At 51.4% G+C, this 17,177-nt stretch overlaps 1 protein-coding gene across 2 annotated transcripts; it reads right to left on the bottom strand.

Moving 5' to 3' along the window:
* Positions 1-6,806: 6,806 nt before the first annotated feature.
* Positions 6,807-15,279, bottom strand: IRX4 (iroquois homeobox 4). 2 transcript variants are annotated; one of them, XM_065752779.1, is made up of 6 exons: positions 14,607-15,279; positions 10,432-10,590; positions 9,335-9,586; positions 9,132-9,238; positions 8,294-8,616; positions 6,807-8,114 (listed from the first exon to the last, which is right to left on the bottom strand). In XM_065752779.1, the coding sequence occupies exons 2-6, from the start codon at positions 10,474-10,476 to the stop codon at positions 7,381-7,383; spliced, it is 1,461 nt and encodes a 486-aa protein (XP_065608851.1). In that variant the 5' UTR covers positions 10,477-10,590; positions 14,607-15,279; the 3' UTR covers positions 6,807-7,380. The 2 variants fall into 2 exon arrangements, with proteins under 2 accessions (XP_065608851.1, XP_065608852.1); XM_065752780.1 differs by having other exon boundaries at positions 10,432-10,497.
* Positions 15,280-17,177: the final 1,898 nt, after the last annotated feature.

Genomic DNA, 17,177 nt, shown 5'->3' with positions numbered 1-17,177 from the left:
AACACTGCATCTTATCACTCTCTGGTGGCTGATGCCTCATAAAAGAAAATGATCCCAGTTCTCTCTGGTGCCATCTACCCTGCTGCTGAGATCAAGGGCAAAAGGACTTAATCACTTACAGCTGCTCAAGAGTGGACCACATCCCTTCTCTAGGAGTCTTCAACGCAACAAGAAGAAGACTTCAGACCACACTATGATTGTCCCTTTTCCAATTAGTCTCTCACAATCAGGAGTACCAAGTCTCTTCAGCCTTTGAAGTCTAGGCCTAAAATGGGTTTTCAGAAGAGTTTGGTAGTATTTGACTATGAAGGGTTAGGATGTTGCAGATCAAATCTGAAAATCAGAGTAATTGGCTCAAATTAAGCCCAAACTATCTTGGTAGGAGGCTGAGCTGAAAGGAGAGTAAGTAAATGCACTGATTTCCACATTAATTGTGAGTCAAGTTTCTGGACTGATATTATAATACATATTACCTGCATTAAAAACTGGGCATTGTAATACAATTGGCGCACTGATGCATATTAGAATTTAAAAAACAAACGAACAAACAAAAAAACTGGACAGTTTTGAGTTAGTGGTGACTGTAAAATAATTGTATGATACTGCTTTGCACATATCACATCAAGGTTATTTGGTTGTTATTAATTGGACAAGGATAGCGTGGGAATTCTCTGTATAGATAATTAAATCCTTTACAAAAGCAGGAATTTTATGTTTGTATGAAGCATTGATGACCATGTTCCAAAAGAACAATACTGTTTGTTTATCATGTTTGCATTGCTTACTCATACTATATGTATGCAAGCCTATTCTCCCAGACATCAGTCACTTCCAGAAGCTAGATTTGCTTTTTCTTTTTTAAGAATATATAATATTTGGCTTCTGTTTCCTTCCTCCTTCCCTTCCTTTCTTCCTCCCTCCCTTCCTCCCTCCCCTCCTTCTTCCTTCCCTTCCTCCTCCTCCCTCCCTTCCTCTCTCTCTTCCTTCCTCCCTTCCTTTCTTTTTCCCTCTATTTCTCCTTTGTAGCAGAGCATTTGATGTTTGTCACTCTTGTGCTAGCACAAGAGAAGAAAGACTTAGCAGAAATGTGTGAAAGTAAACCCAGCAGTAATTTTGGGAATCCAGCTCCTTATATCTACATTAGTTGATTTCACCTATTTCAGAAGTAACATAACTTGAACCAGTCTATGTCAGTGAGGCACTCCATTTGTGGGTCTAAAATACTTAACTGAAAATAGTTACACGGCAGGAGATTCCTTCAAGTGCTCTGTGATTTCTTCAGAGCCCTGGGTTTACATGCAAGGGGTTTTATTCCAGTCAACTTGATGCACAGGGATCTTTCCTTCTGTCTGATAAGGTCACACAAGGTCAGTAAGAAGATGATGGTTTGTTCAGAATAAAGGAAACCAAAGGCATGAAACCTCAGAATTAAAATGTTGTGTTCAAATTACTGCCAACGACTAATGTCATCATAGCTGGCTTATCACTGTCACATCACTGTCACATACTGTATTCTTGTTTGTGTGCTGTGACCTAACCAATACAGAAGGAAAAACATTACACCATATCTTGTATATCCCATGCAATGGCCTGCTTGGACATCTTTCCTATTTCCGGGAAAGAAAAAGAATCCTACTAACAAGGGACTCCCAAGAGTCCCTCTCTTTTTTCATTTTTCATGTGTTTTTCACTAGTGAAAGCAGTAATACAATCAACTTCGTTAATTAGTTGAGCACCTTCAGACTGAGGTTTTACATAGTCTGGAACTTACTCTGAATAACTTGGCAGAATATTACAGGTCCCTGAATTTCAGTGTCAGGAAATTCCATGACACGAGACAAAGCTTGAAAAGACCCACCTGTTTTGACATACCAGATCTGAAGCCATAAGAACAGAACTTGAGCAATGATTTGATTATTCAGCTTTATTTTCTAGAAAGTGTTTTGTGTTCACCTGTATTAATGCTGTTTCACAATTGAATACATATAGGAAATAATTTTAAACTATTTTTTGGCTTTTAGCATTTCATAGACATGGTATGAATCAAAGAAACAATGCTGTAGGTAAGTGTTTTCTCAGATCCGTTAGATCACCATTGTCATCTTTGGCAGTATTTCAGAAAGGAATTCTGAGGTGTTCTTTGAGAAAAGACCTGATTATTATCCCATGGAAACAAGTGACAAAATGCCAACTGCAACTAAAATATCTCCAGTTCAAAATATAAACAATCACATGCTTATATGGAGAAAGGACTTAAAGGTAAGACTGAGAAGAGAAAGGATTTTAACACTCTCATTTTGTGTCCAGATCAATCAATAAAAAAACATATTTTTCACTTATTTATGTTAGGGGGGGGGGAAAGAGAACGTTAAGAGAATGATTTCCTTCAAGATATTCCTTCCTTTTTCATGCTCTCCTTAAACTGGAACAGACAGAAAATAACTCCTGAGCCTTTGAAGTAGGCCAGATGCAGTTCTTATGCCCAGTCTCGGTTCCACACTGTGGAAAGAATACTAGTGGGCCTTGCTATCACATGCACACTCTCTCTAGGATGCATAGAGGCTTCCTTCTTTCCTCCATGTCCATTTCTCAATGGGGTAGGAGACAATAGGGGGACACAAGGAACCAATTTTCATCTTCTGCTTTTGAAATATTCCCATGTGTTTCCTCTTTTCCCGCTTTTTCAGTGTATGGTGAATGTTTCTTCAGGTTCTCCATCAAGTGAAGACTTTGCTCAGTAGTCCACAGTACAGGAGGCTGACTTCCTGGGTATTAAAACACTCTCTGACCTACGCAGTGTGTGTATATATTAAAACTGCTTCTTGGAGAACCACAAGTCTGGAATTATTTTCTGCAGTGATGCAACTTGACAAGGAGTATGACGGGAACTCTCTTCACAAGTCTGAAGCATTTCACAGCCTATTTGACATTAAATATGGGTTAAAACATCCTCACACACAGAAGGAATTGATACCATGTCACAGTTCTAGGATCTGTTTTTGTCAATACCTAGTCCATGAAAGCCGGCTTTCCCCTGAAGATGAAGCACAAGTATTACACTTTTTATAAAGGAAATTAAAATATGTAATTTTGTCATTAAGATTCCTTCACTCTTGACTTTTTCATATGCACAGGCACACACACAAATCTCAAGAGACAGAAGGCCCAGATTCAAGCTCACTAGAACCAATTTTAACTCTAGACAGAAGGGAAGGCCTAAGCACAATGGCCAAAACTGAGTTGTATTTGAATGATACTTTTTTGCCCCATTCAGCTATAAATCAATCTCACAGAAACAGTTTCTGATCCCTTACAAAATCTATGGCTTATAATACTTTCTTGCATTTTCCAGTTTTTCTGCATGAAACGGTACAGCATGAGCATTACCTCTTTTCTTGGCATTTAACTGGATACACTTTCTCACACATATTATTTGAAGGTCAGATTTAAATGGAAAAGGTAAAAGTATATCAGAAAGACTGTAGTAAGTCAGGGTTTCCTTCCGAACTATTTGAAATACATTTTGTATGAGCTCTTACCAAGGCAAAGTCTTCTTGGACACTTCTCTTTGTGTGGCTGATGGGAAGGATCTGTTACACTGGGTTCTGTGATTATGAATTGATTACACTGTTTTAATAGTGCAAAATGAATTCAGGATAAAAATAGTAATGCTCCTAAACATTAACAGAGAAAGGACATATTGCTTTAGTTGTCTTTTAATTAGGCATCTATAAACAAGCTGGCCATTGCAAGGTGATCTATAATCAGATTACCTAAATGCCAGCCTTTTCCTAAATTAACACTTACAATTATATGACATAGTTTCAGATTGTTAATTGCTATTCCTTTGTTGTTGTTGTTATTATTATTATTATTATTTAAGGAAAGGGCAGCATGCCCCATTGCAATTTTGCATGCACGCCTGGGGAAAAAAAGTAGATGACATAAATCGCATGCATAATCTCAGGAGACAATCATTTTAAATCTTAATTGGCTGCCTTTTAAATATCATTTAAGGTCTCGTTTTCTCTGCCTCTCTCACTCTAGTTAAGAAGGTGTTGTGTCAAAGTCTATTACCTTGCTGGACGTCTCGCCTCTAAGTTTAAAAAAAAAAAAATAGAACCATCAGCAGAGGTTTGAGAGGTCGATAAAGCTTTTAGATTTGGAGATGTTTTCAGGGAGCCCATTTCCTGCGGCTAAGAGTTGTTAATGGAGCTTAAGGAATTATCTTATGACTCGGGCTGGGAGAGCCGTATATTTCTTCGCTCCTGTTCCCTTGTCGAGGCTGAATATGCTGCTGTCAAACTCGCTTAATGAAAAGTAACGCGTCGCTGATTACAGTTTTATTTGGGCTCTATGTAAAAAGCACTGTTAATTTAGCATCCCCTCCTTTGTGTGTTTGAATTTGCCATGGCTGAATGATTTAGAGTCTCTCAGTTTCAAGCCGTTTCTCTATGATTTTTTTTTCTCTTCTCCCTCTCACTCAGCCTGCCTTTTTATTCCTGCTTTGTACCACCACATGAGCTGCGTGTTTTTCCCTTTCAGCCCTCGTCTAAAGCCCTGATCTTTGACTTGTGCTATTGAGTCAAATGGCAAAATTAATTTCTCGCACTCTTTTGTCGAGACTTCTAAAAACCTTTTGAAAGATCATTGTATTTGGCGATTATCTGTATAGATAAGCTAAGCTTCGTGTACCGAAGTGAGAAACTGCTTTCCCTTCCCTACCATTCCTGCAGTCTCCTCTCACACAGGTAACGTTTTGGTGTCGGGTGAGTGCACGCACCCACGCACACACCCACCAAAAAGATTCAATAGGCGTCCGGTCCCGTTGTTCAGAGGGATCTGGTCATGTTATAAAACAAGCGTAAACTTACTCAAACTTGTTCTGTAACGACAAAGATAAGGAAATGAGGAGATAAGGATCTGCTCCGATTTTCTCTCGGCTTCAGATACTTCAGCGTGCCCGTGCGTTCCCCATGGTTTTGTCTTTTATCACCTTCATTTTAAAGGAGGAACTGCCTCTCAGATCACAGCCTGACCAAACCGCGCTGCGATTTACAACAGGAGACGACCCGCCCAGCGGCGGCCCGGTGCGAAGTGCTCAGCACCCAACACCCCCGGCAGCTCTTCGGGTCTTACTGAAACCCTCCCGGAAAGCCGGTGCCACCCCGTCCGGTACCTGCATGCACGCAAACCTCCCTGCTTTTCTTGGCTGAAATATCCCCTCTCCGCGGCACACAGCCTTTCCCCCCGTCCCGCCGGCCGCCACCAATGGCTCGAGGGCAGCCTGACCGCTCGCCCTTCCTCCCTTCTCTCCATCCCCACCTCCTTAGTTGGGCTGAAAATAATTTGCTTTGTCTAAAGGGCTTCAGAGGCAAAGCTCTCGCCGGCCGCCCCGGCTGCATTAAAATTCCTGCCGGCCCAGCCTTGAGCTGAGATCGCGGCTCCCCGGAGACTCCACTTTCGCTATTACTGTCAAGTACCCTTGACTCTTTATTTTTGCCCTTTTATCTATTACAACTAATTCGAGTTCTTTTGCCCTTTTCAGTTTAAGACGTGGCTTTCTGTAAAGCCTCCCCCTGCCACCGAGCTCTCCGGGTGCAGAGCCTTTAGAAATTGAGGGGTTTACTGTCAAAATGAAAATTTCACTTCAAATTATCTTGGCTGATGCACGTTTTCCAGGCCGGGGGCTCCTGTCTGAGCCTTTTGACAGCCAGATCAGCAGAGGGGTTCAGTGATCTCGATAATATCATCCAAGAGAGCGAAAGTCAATACAATGACAGGGAATATGACTGGATACAATCCAATTACGGCTGCTCGCAGAGAGGGGAAGGGCTTGATCTGATCTCCGCACCCGGATTCCTTTATTCAGTCCTTGCACTAACAGGTCTCGCTAGAAACTTTGCGGGCTGAAGGATGTTCTATTTCGGCTGGGTGCTGCCTCGACCGCCTTTATCGTCGCCTTTAATACTTATGTGTGTATCCCCCTGGCTACATTCTCATTTAGCTATTTATTTCGGGCGGGAGGGTGTGGGTGAGGACATAAGGGCTCTTCATCTTGTTCGGTGTCATCTCGGTCCTTCGGGTGCTTTCACTTATACCCCGTAGCGCCGAGCGCGGCTGCCGGGGGGTATGGGCCCCGGTGTGAGCAAGTCGGGGACTGCTGGCTGGTAGCTTCTGTTCCGGCAGTTCTCCCTCTCTCCCGGTACGAGGATCGGGAAAAGTATGCTCCAATTTCGGGGAAGAGTAAGGGAAATCTTTTAAACGGCTGTTATCTAAATGGTAAATTGGCTGCAAGTGCTCCTGAATCACACGTCGAGAGCGCTTTCCCTCTCTCTCTTTTTGTTGGCTGCACTCTATTTAATGTCAAAACGGTAAAGCATCTGTCCTGAAGTGCTGAAATATTCATGGAGGATCAGCGATTCTCCATACTGGCAGAAGAGCTGGAAAGTTAAAACGGTTGTTTAAAAGATCAAATTTTCCACGTGAATCAATCGCTCTGTGCACAGTGGAGGAGGAGGAGACACCCCGGCAGAGCCGGGCCGTTTCGGGAGAACCCCCGCCCGCAGCTGGAGCGGGCGATGGGCTCGGACTGCGGCGCCCCGGCCGCCAGCCCCGAGACACCGGCGGCCCAGGCGGCGCCTTTCGCCCCTGCGACTGCGCCGGCGACGTTTTTCAGGTACTGGCCCCGTGTGACCACCGTCAGCCTCACCGCACGGAACGCCCCGCTCCTCCTGGGCAGGGCGGAGAGGGGCTCCAGCACCGGGCAATGAGGGCAGCGTCCTGACAGTTCTCTGAGCGAGCGGGGAATTTGAAAACCTGAAATATGTTTGCGCAATGCAAATATGCCAGCACGCGTGGTACCTCTGAAACAGACAATTTATTGGAGTGAACATACCCTTTAACATATTTCTTTTTTTTTTTTTTTCCAAGATAAATTTGTGCAGTAGGTGTAAACCTAGTGGAAGTGCTGTTTGTGAATTATATGCTAACAAGGAAATCAGGAGGAAAAAACTCTCAAAAAGTCTTTATAACTAATGTCGGCATGCCTTAAATTAAATCTGAATTAAAATTTCTCGTCTGTAAACTTTCAGATGTAAACTTTGTAAGTAGGTCTATGCTATAGTACGTGCTTTGGGACATGGAATTAAATAACTCTCACAACACTGATCCCTTAAAGTCGCAGCCATGAGAAATTAATTCTTCAGAACAGCAGTGTCTGTCCGTTGAGCTGAGCAAACTGAACGTTAAATCCTTGTTTTGGTTGTTAAAAAAAAATAATAATAAAGGAAAAAGTTTTATATTTCAACTCTCGTGAGTTTCTTTTCAGTGTACATGACTCTTCCAGCGCGGGGAAGTTCTTTGCCCCTCAGGGGGCCGTTAGGAGCAAAACATTTTGCTCCCTGCTTTGGGAAAGGCGAGAAACTCCTTGCTTGAGTCCTGATGGGCCAGGTTGGCCAGCTGCCCCTTGAGCACGTTGGCACCATTGCCCACCGAGCGTCCCAAGGCGCCCGTTTCCAGAATGGCTCCTTTGGTGGTGGCCCAGGACACCGTGGTGTTGCTCAAGGCTTGGTTCAAAGTACTGTGCCTGAACAGCGGGTCGTGAAATACCCCGTCCACCCAGTTCCTGAGGTTAGTGACTGGCGAATCCTGGTGCCGGTCCATGACACTGACCGGGGCGGAGACGGCGGCGGCAGCCGGGCCTCCCGGCCTCTTCAGCATGCAGGAGGGGTACTCGGCCTGGTTGAGGGAGGTGGCGGTGTGCGCCAGGGACCAGATGCGGGGCTTGGTCTCCAGCAGCGGCTGGCCCTGCGGGAAGCACAGCTTGGCCTCGCAGCCGCGCGGCCGAGCTCCGAGCAGGGCCGCCTCGCACTCCTCCGCCGCCGGCTTCAGGCAGCCGCGGGCCCGCTCTGCCGCCTCCTCCTCCTCCTCGGCGGCTGAGGCGGGGGGCTCGGCGGCGCGGGGTGGGGGGCCGCCGCTCGGCAGCGGCTGCGGGTGAGGATGCGGGTGCGGGAAGGACCGCCTCATCTCGCACTCGGAGCTCTCCGACTCGGCGGCGTCCAAATCCTCCAGGTCGCTGAGCTCCAGCTCCTTCTCCTCCTTGCCCGTGGGCTCTGCGGGTGGGGGCGGGGGAGGGGACGGCAAAAACAAGACACACGGTCACGGGCGGTCGCGCTGCCCCCGGGCGCCCCGACAGCGAGGCCCGAGGCCGCGGGGGCGCGGCCCCCTAGGGGAAAGCCGGCGGCCGAGCCCCCGCGGCCGAGCTGCTAAGTGCCCGCTCCTAGCAGGGTACCCTCGGCCTTCTCGCTCTTCATGGCGTCTTCCTGCGAGCATTCCTCCTCCTCTTCCTCCTCTTCCTCGTATGGCCGCTTCTCGTCCGAGCACTTGTTCCGAGGGGGCCACGTCATCTTGTTCTCCTTCTTGAGGCGGCGGCGGGCGTTGGCGAACCAGGTGGAGACCTGGGTGAGGGTCATCTTGGTGATGATGGCCAGCATGATCTTCTCCCCCTTGGTGGGGTAGGGGTTCTTGCGGTGCTCCTGCAGCCAGGCCTTCAGCGTGCTGGTGGTCTCCCGAGTGGCATTCTTCCGCCGCGTGCCGCCGTCCATCGCCCCGTACCTGCGGGCACAGCGACACGTAGGGTCCCTGGGCCCGGCCCGACAGACGGGGTGGACGAGGAGGGGGCACCCGGTGTGGACGGCTCTGTCCCAGCGGCCGAGTAAAGGCGAGGATGGAGCCAGTGAAGTGCCTGCGGTGCTTATGGGGAAGGTGGGAGCAACGCCCGCCTGTAATGGCCATGAAGTCAGCACACGTCTGGGTGACCCCAGGGCGTAACTGGGAATGGAAATCTATTTATTTCCCTTTACTCCTTTTATTAGCAACCCCCCCACACCACCCTAACCGCCACCATCCTTTTGTTCCCGATAACTGTAAAAACCCTGACGCAGGAGACATCGCGGTTCAATATTTAACGCACACCCTCCAGGAAAGGTCACCACCGCCCGATGGGCCCCGAAGGCTGCGGCTCTGGAAGCGCTGGGACGGACAGACGGCCGCCGACGCTCGGCAGAGAGCACACCGGGGGCCCGTGGCGGGGCACAAAACCCCGGAGGGAGTGGGGGTGGGCCGCTTACCTGTCGTACTGGTACTGGCTGAGGCTGTGCTCGTAGGGGTAATAGGCAGCCGCCGGGGAGATGCCCGCATGCGCAGAGCCGCCGCCGTCCTTCGCCTCCAAAGTGTTCTGCAAGAGACGCCCCGCCGCCCTCAGCCCCCCGCTCTCGGGCAGGGCCGAGGAGGGAGCGGCGGCCGTGCGCTGCCTGCCCCCCGCCCCGCTTACCAGCGAGTAGAAGGCGGGCGCCTCGGTGCCGTAGGTCACGTAGTTCCCGTAGCCCTGAGGGCCGCCGTAGGGGCCGCCGTAGACCCCCAGGGCTGCGGCGGAGTTGAGCTCGTGGCGGGCGGTGGCGAGCAGGCGGCTCTCGTAGACGGGACAATAGACCGGCGTCTGCGCGGGGGCGGCCGGGCCCGACTCGGGCAGCGTGCGGCCGCCGGACTCGCAGCAGGGCGTCAGGGAGTTGGTGCTCATCAGGAACTGCGGGGACAGCGGGCCGGGGGGGTGTCAGCTCCCGCTGCTCGGCTTTGGGGTCTAAGGTATAAGCTTTGGGGGTGTAAGCTCTGGGGTTTTTGAGGTCACAGCGTTGGGGTGTTTCCCCCCTTACTCCCCACCGTTTTGCTTGAGAACGTTCTGCGAAGTTTAACGCGTATCTGTATAGAGCGTATCTATATAGTGATACATCAGCAACAATGAACAGACGCCCCGTGACCGTGTGCGTGGAACCTCCATAACGCACCGCTCCTTTGCCCAACTTTGCGGTGCGCTCAGCCAACAGTGGCTTTACACCGCTTTCTCCCCCTGCAGCACAGTGCTGCCCATCTGCGTTCTGCCAGCTTCACCCCCCCCACCTCCCAGATCACTCATGCATATTTATTTGGACTGCAGATTTGCAGCGGCCACGCACGCATCTGTCATTAACCTGCTGGGTTCGGGTATCCCATTATGTTCCCGTACCTCGGCCTTTACTGCGTTCGCGTTTAATTGGTAAATTCCCGGGGGAATGGAAAAAGCGCTCCGGGAGGGGAGGGGGGGTGGGGGGGAAGTTGAGGGGAGGTGGGAGGGAGAAAAGAGCGGGTGGGGGGCTCTCCCACTCTCTTCTCCCCGCCCTCTGCTCTGTATCTCTACCCAAGCATCACCATTACCCCAGTGCCCCTAAACCCTGTTTTAACGTAAGTTAAAGAGTCTGGCAGGCACTGGGAGCAAACCTCAGGTTTCACGCTCCCCTGTGCTAGGAGGGATCGCTGACTGCGGCTCCTGGCCCCGAGAGGAAGCGATCGATAATAAGCGGAGCTCAATGGAGCGCTAGGAGGCAGAAGCCTTACCTGGGGCCCGGAGGAGTAGGGGTAGCCGAACTGCGGGTAGGACATGGTCCAGAGGCTCCCGGTGATCTAGAAACAAGGCGAGACGTCTGATCTGCACGCTAGGGCAGCCGTGCTCTGCTCTATTGTACCGATTGATTGGGAACCGCAGCTCCCTAGATGCTTAAGAGGACGAAGCAGAAAACCACAGTTTATTTATTTACACGAAAATTTCAACTTTTCTTTATACCGAAGTGAAAAATAAGAAATAAAAGAGGATATATAAAAACTGTAGTATGTTCCCCTCCGCATCTACTGCACGAAGAGTTGTTACGTGGGGGCTCCGGGGCTGGCAAGCGGCAGAGATACACATTTTGCACCCACGGGAAAAGAAAGGGGGGGGGGACAATTGGGAGGGGGGGACTGGGAGGGATGAGCAGAGCAAACACACCACGTCAGCAGCGCGCTGCTGCGAAAGAGCCGAGCCTCTGACGTCACTTAAACCCCATTCACATCAACCGGCCCCGAAGTGTGGCACTCAGTGCCGGGAGCCGAAGCTGGGGCAGCTTTGACGGCGACGCGTCGGTGCATTTCGGGGAGGGAAATGAATGGATTTGATCGGAAGGATAAATGTTGTATCAGCTAAGGTTGGCCCCCACCCTCCTTCGTCACCGAAGGGCTGGGATGCACTTTTAATTAGAAATTAATTAATGAGCAGCTGCTTCTTCCCACCCCACAGTAATAATTAGTCTCAATTACAAACAAGACATATGAAGGGACACACGACTGAGTCTTCATTTAAGATTTAATCAACAGTTAAAATTAGCGCTAACGCTGCCAATAAAGCCCGTGACATACGGCCCTGCGTTCTTTTTCCAGCCCCTCATCCCGACGTGTGATTACAGGTAGAAAACCAGTAATCCGCCAGCGCGTTCCGGGCAGCGACTGAAGGGCGGGAATTCTTGAGAACCCCTCTGAAGCCGTCGGAAAAGCATTCGCCGAAAGGGGTTGGGGGAAGGGGGGGAAACAAAGCAGGGGTGCAGGGAGAGGGGTGCAGCACCAGGGGCCAAGCGCTGTTCCCCCACTGCAGAGCAAACACCTCTCTCCCGAGCGAGGGGAACAGCCGAGGCCCGGAGCCCCTCGCTCCGCCAGCCGTGCAGCCCCGGAGCCCCCGGGCCGGCTCCGTGCTGCCGCCCCGCGGAGCGGCCCCGACGGCGGCTCCCAGCTGTAGCTGCAGGGCCGGGCCGGGCCGGGCCGAGCGGCGGCTGTCGGAGAGCTGAGCGCTGCAGTGCGGTGTGCAGACTTGCTCAGAGAGATTCCCGGGTTCAGACATGTGAATAGCCCCAGGGTCACACTCTAATTAATGATGATGTTCTCTTCTTCTCCCCAGCTGGAAGACTGCCTCCCAGAAACGAATCTGCCCACACTGACAGCTCGATTGAGGGTGATTGATGACTATCTGGAGACCACAGTACACATAATATAATATCTGCTGCGTAATTGCTTTAATTTACAGATGAAAATAGTACTTCTCGCACGGAGTTAGACTACAACGCGCGGTGCTTTATGGCGCTTTGGCGTGTTTGCAAATAAAGGCAGATGCAGCACATGCAAATTGCCCTGACAGCTCGAGAGAGACGAGTAGAGAGCGGGACCAAATGGCATTCATAATCGGCTCTGAATTCCGTATTGATTTTGGGGAACGGGGAGAAAACGCCGATCCTTTCCTCACCTGAGCTGCCAATTTCTCTTTCTCCCTGGGAACAGCTATAACTTAGCCATTGGGGTTCTGTGACAGAATCACTCCTTTATTCCTCGCGCGGCCCCAGGACCTAATGACACTTGCAGTCACTATTTACAAGCAGACCCCGTCCATTCGGCGCGCATCGCTCCGGCCGAACTCAGCGTGTCCGCACAGCGCTCTGCCCGCAGCGCTCAGCACCGCTCGGTGTCCCCCGCGCAGATGGCGCCGGGGCTCTTCGCTTCAACCCTGCAGTAGGACCCCGCGGTGCTGGGGAAGAGAACAGTTGCACTTATCTCAAGAGTGGCTCAGGGTAAGATCGCGGCACTATAATTAGCTGGGAGCCGGGGAACAGCCTGCAGAAGTGCTCGCAGTTCTGGAAGTTTGGGAGATGTCCTGTTGTTGGTTGGTTTATTGTCTTCTTCCTCCCCCCTCCCTCTTTTTTTTAAAAAAAAAAAAAAAAAACTACCGCAGATGTCAACTCCGCAGCGGCCCGCACAACACTACAGGTTTGATATGTAGATGAGTCTATTAAACTTTAAAACACAAGGTGAAATTCAATATTTATAGCCCTCGTCTATTTATATATCGCGGTTGTCTCTCAGTGCCCCGCACCACGCGAATACTCAGTGCCCATTTTGCACCCAACTTTCCCGTATTAATCACGGTGATTATTTGTCATTTGTCAGCGCAGCCGGGCTGCAGGGCCACTTCCAGGCTGTATTCCCTAGAGAGCGCTCATTAAAAACCCAAAACCAAAACCGAAAACCAAACCTTCACCGCCAAAAACCCTTCGTAATTAAGCATTGAAAGCAAACATTGCATCTTCCTACGGCTCACCTCTTGCTTCACTCTCAGCCTACAAATAATGGACTTTTGTCGATGGAAAACGCAGTTTATATTTCATCGGGAATTTTTGGTGCCAGAGCTCCACAATGATTTCAAATAACCTCTGTGGTGGGTGAGCATAAACAGCACAGCGCTGTTCCACCCCAGGGAAAGACACTGAATGCGGTGGGCTCTCTCCATAAACATTTGGAAAATGCACGTCTGTGCTGCGCAGTGCATGTGGTTCCCTGTCAGAGCCCCTTTCCCGTGCACGGGAGTTCAGGACACAGCGCAAAGTTTCGGAGAGTGAACCCACCGCGAACAGTGTGCAGGCTGGAGGCTTTCCCTCCTGCAAGAGGAAGAACGGCGATTTGGGAACCGAACTGAATGAGCCTTCCAGGCTCTGCGCTGCCACCCCGGGAACCCGGAGCCGGTGCTCATGTGAGTTTCATCGTACAAACGCGGAACGAGGTGGAAGAGCTGCGGCAGCGGAGCAGGCCGGGGCAGGTAGCGGGGGAGAGCAGTGATGGACGTCCGCAGGGACACGCAGTGAGGCTGCTCCGCAGCCACCGCTCCGCTGTCTGCTCTCCCATCGCCTCCTCGTTCCGAGGGTTTCTGCCACTCCTGCAAACACCTCCCCGACGGAATTCGCTCACGGTCTAAAAGAAAGAGACTTCGGCAAAGCTCTTTCAGCCGACTTTGCTTTGTTTTCCCGTTCGGGATTTCAAGCAGCTCCGACACCGGCTGCTAAAAGCCGCAGTGATTCACACATCGCTGACCCGGAGCCCTCGGCAAAGCTGCACCGCGGGGTGCTCGGGGCCGGGGCCGGGGCTGCCGGTGCCCACCTGAACGGCCCCGTGCGAGAGGTATCGGGAGCCGCGATGACGAACAGCAGTTGCCTAAGCGTGTGCCGCTAATTCATTTACACAATTATAACTACGCGTAAAATAACTCTCGCAGCGCTTTCATTCGGTAGCTTCAATCACCTGGCGAACCATTTCCATTAAGGCCTCACTCTGCTCTTCGCATCCAGCAACTTCCAGCTCGGAAGGGCTGCGGCCAGCCCGCACCCACGGCTCACCCCAAACTTTTCGGGAAGAAAAGCAAAAGCCGCGCCCCGGGCGCTGCTGCGTTCCTCCGTACAGAGCTCCGAGGGCGCGGGACGGGCAGGGGCCGTCCGAGGAGGCTCCGCTCGGACCCCGCTCGCAATCGCTCTGTGCTGCGGGGCAGCGCGCAGCCCCGCTCACTCCTGCGCGGACGTACAACTTTCCTGCTCACATAAGTCACATCCTACTCCTTTTAAAGTTTGTCTTTAAAGCCGGAAAGTTTGAGTCGGTGCCTTACCTTAGCTCTCGCGGAGTGTCATAGGCGCACCCCCGTTCCCAAGAAATAACACGTACGTTAGATTACATTTGCCTTCTTTCCCAGGCAAAGACCTCACAGAGCCAAGTGATCCATCACACGGAGTTCCCCTTCCCTCCAGCACTTCGTTCCCAGCCTCGCTGCCGCTGCAGCTCCGAAGGGGGAAAATAACCCCGCCGCCCCCTCCTCCCTGCTGCCGCGCACATACACACGCACACACATACACACACAACAGCATCACCACCAAAACAAGGAGAGAACGTTTTACCTGCGATCACTCCCGGCTCCGGCTAGCACCTCGCAGTGCCATGGCAGCGCTCCTCTCCTCCCGCTCTCTGCGCGGATCGCTGCGCGGAGCGGCCGCGCGCATTTCTCAGCGTGCGGCACCTGACGGCAGCGCGCAGTGCCTCCGCTCCCCCGGCGCAGCCGCCACGTCCCTCACCCCTGTCCTAGTGACGTCCCAGCGCGGCTCTGCTGCTCCGCTGCCGATTAACACTTTCCAGGCGCTCGGCTCCCAACTTTTCCTTTTAAAACGGCGGCAGCCGGAGCCTCTCGCCTCCTCGCGTTATAAACGCCGGCTGGGGCGTGGGGGACACCATAATTAATAGCAGGTTGGTAAAATTAGCGCTGCCACTCCAATCGTTGTCCTTGTCGCCGACAATAATTGCATTGATTCGGGAAGGACACGAGTGTCCTCCATTTAACCTAATGATCCGCGGGGTGCACCCGCCGGAAGGCAGCCGGAGCGCTGATTAAGTGCGCTCCCCCCGCGCCGCCATTTATCTCCGCGAGTCGGGGCTGCGAGGCGCGCAACTTACGGGCAACTCTGCCTCGCCCGCCGCCTTTGTTTCCCTCCCGTCGGCGGAGGTGGGCTCGGACGCAGGCGCCAGCCGGGCTGTGCCCGCACCTGCCCACCCCCTGCCCTCACTTCCACTCGGAGCCCTCGCGCCGGGCTCCGCCGGGGCTGCGCTCCCCCCGCCCGCAGCGCCCCGCAGCTCCCCGCAGCCCCGGGGCCGTCCCCTCCCGCCCCGGGGCTGCCTCCGGGGGGGCGATAGCTCCAGGGCCGGAGCGCTCGCTCCCGCTCAGCCACCCCCGCCCCTCCCTCTCGTCCGCGTGTCCGACCCGCAGAAGTTCTGAGCGCCCAGCGGCTCTTGTCCCAACTGCGCGAAGTTCGGCGGAGCGGCCGCTACTTTCTCGCCTTAATTGTTCGTGCCGAGCAGAAAAAATCGTACAGAATCGTAGGGATCATAGGGACAAATCGGGATCGGCAGAAGGGGGAGGAGGGATCGATATCATTTGTGTTTAAAGGCATAAGGCTGGTGGAAGTCTCAAAAAGACAGAGAGAAGGAGAATATTCTATCGCACCCAATTAAGAGAAGACAAAGAGGTGTGGGGAGAAAAGCTGCGAGAGGTGGGGTGTCTGAGGAGTTTTAGCCGCTGTCTTCTCACCGTAACCACCAAAGCTGAACAATAACGTTAATGGGGAACATCTGTACATCGACAGATTTATTCTTGCCAGGGCTCTTTCATGCCCATGTCATTTGCATGGGCCCGTGCTCATAATGTTCGACACATGCTGCACCTTGTAGTGCGATGACAGGGTACATCTGATGAACGTTCAGAGTGGGAAATCCACTTCTCTTTCCCCTTTCTTCCTCCTCGGGTTGCCCTTGCAGCTTCCAAAGCAGGGAAACCACACGGAGAGAGAGAACGTGCTCCTTCTACCCATCTGTACACACAAACAGAAAGCCTATCACACTGCAAGCTGTCGTTCAATCAACTGGGCAGCAGCCCTGGAGGTGCCTGGCCTTGTGCAGGTCTGGGAGATGCCATGGGGCTAGGGCTGCCCTGTGTGCACTGCCTCCCCTGGGACATCCATGTAGAGGTGGCGGGGAGGCTGCTGGATGCTGCCTCCCTCACTGCTTCTTCTCTTCTGTTCAAGGACAGAAGGCATCGTTCAAAAAATCTTTTCTCCTGTTAACACTTACCAGCTGTATAAATGCATCTCATGCACTTACCAGTGCATAAATGTATCTTACACAGTACAGCAACCTCAGTTGTGCGAGACAGACATTTTTACTACGACAGAGTTGGTTGGAGGAAGAAAAAAGCAGACATTGTCTTTTCCAGTTTGCTCGTGCTGACCTTCACACCTCAGAATTGCCACCCATTGCCTCTTTGACCCACACATCAGAATGCAGGGTGGCTTTCTGCGTGTCTAGGCAGGAAGGAAAGAGCTCCCAGTGGATGAACATGCAAGTCAGCCATGATGACCCACAGGCTATGTCCACTGAGGGAGCACAGGCCACCAGGAAACCCCAGAAGGTGCCTGCAACCTGAGCAAAACCTTCTGGGGAGCACTCAGAAGTTCAGAGTCCAGGGTTCAGGACTCAAGGGCCATATGTAGGTTTTGCCTGATGTTGCTCACAGTGTTGTTACAGGTTTTTTTTTCCCCATCCCTTTTTTGATGACCCATAATGCAAAGATTTCAACCATTTGTAATGCTTAAACTATTAAAAAGTGCTTTTATCTTCTTTTTTTTCTTTTTTTTTTTCCCGCAGTAGAATTGGTGTTGGTCTTGTCTACCCTGACATGCTTTGTCATTCTTTCCCATTTTCATAGCTTGATCCATGCCACCTCTGTTCTGAAAAGGCCTTCACTAAATGATAGCAAGTGGTTAAAAACCTTAATTTTCCATGTCATTAGACAAACAGCACTGGTGATAGCACCGTGTACTTCCATTCAGAAAGGGAATATCATTTAATTGCTAGTGTCAATTTCTGCAGCACAGTGGCTGTTCTTTGAAGACCTACTTTCTAAGAGATCAGATAGGAAAGAA

Source organism: Cyrtonyx montezumae, unplaced genomic scaffold, assembly GCF_038088225.1.
Source record: "Cyrtonyx montezumae isolate F1298 unplaced genomic scaffold, pur_monq_1.0 scaffold_8, whole genome shotgun sequence".
In the NCBI taxonomy this organism is placed as follows: domain Eukaryota; kingdom Metazoa; phylum Chordata; class Aves; order Galliformes; family Odontophoridae; genus Cyrtonyx; species Cyrtonyx montezumae.
The sequence above is the reverse complement of the archived record's forward strand: the minus strand, read 5'-3'. Positions and strand labels throughout refer to the sequence as shown.

What these genes read in the sequence shown, in the direction of transcription:
- IRX4 (XM_065752779.1), bottom strand. Translation starts at nt 10,476, where the DNA reads ATGTCCTACCCGCAGTTCGGCTACCCCTACTCCTCCGGGCCCCAG. An exon ending in AGCCAGTACCAGTACGACAG is followed by an intron (nt 8,617 to 9,131) that starts GTAAGCGGCCCA and finishes CTGTGCCCGCAG; the next exon opens with GTACGGGGCGATGGACGGCG. An exon ending in GAAGAGCGAGAAGGCCGAGG is followed by an intron (nt 8,115 to 8,293) that starts GTACCCTGCTAG and finishes CCCCACCCGCAG; the next exon opens with AGCCCACGGGCAAGGAGGAG.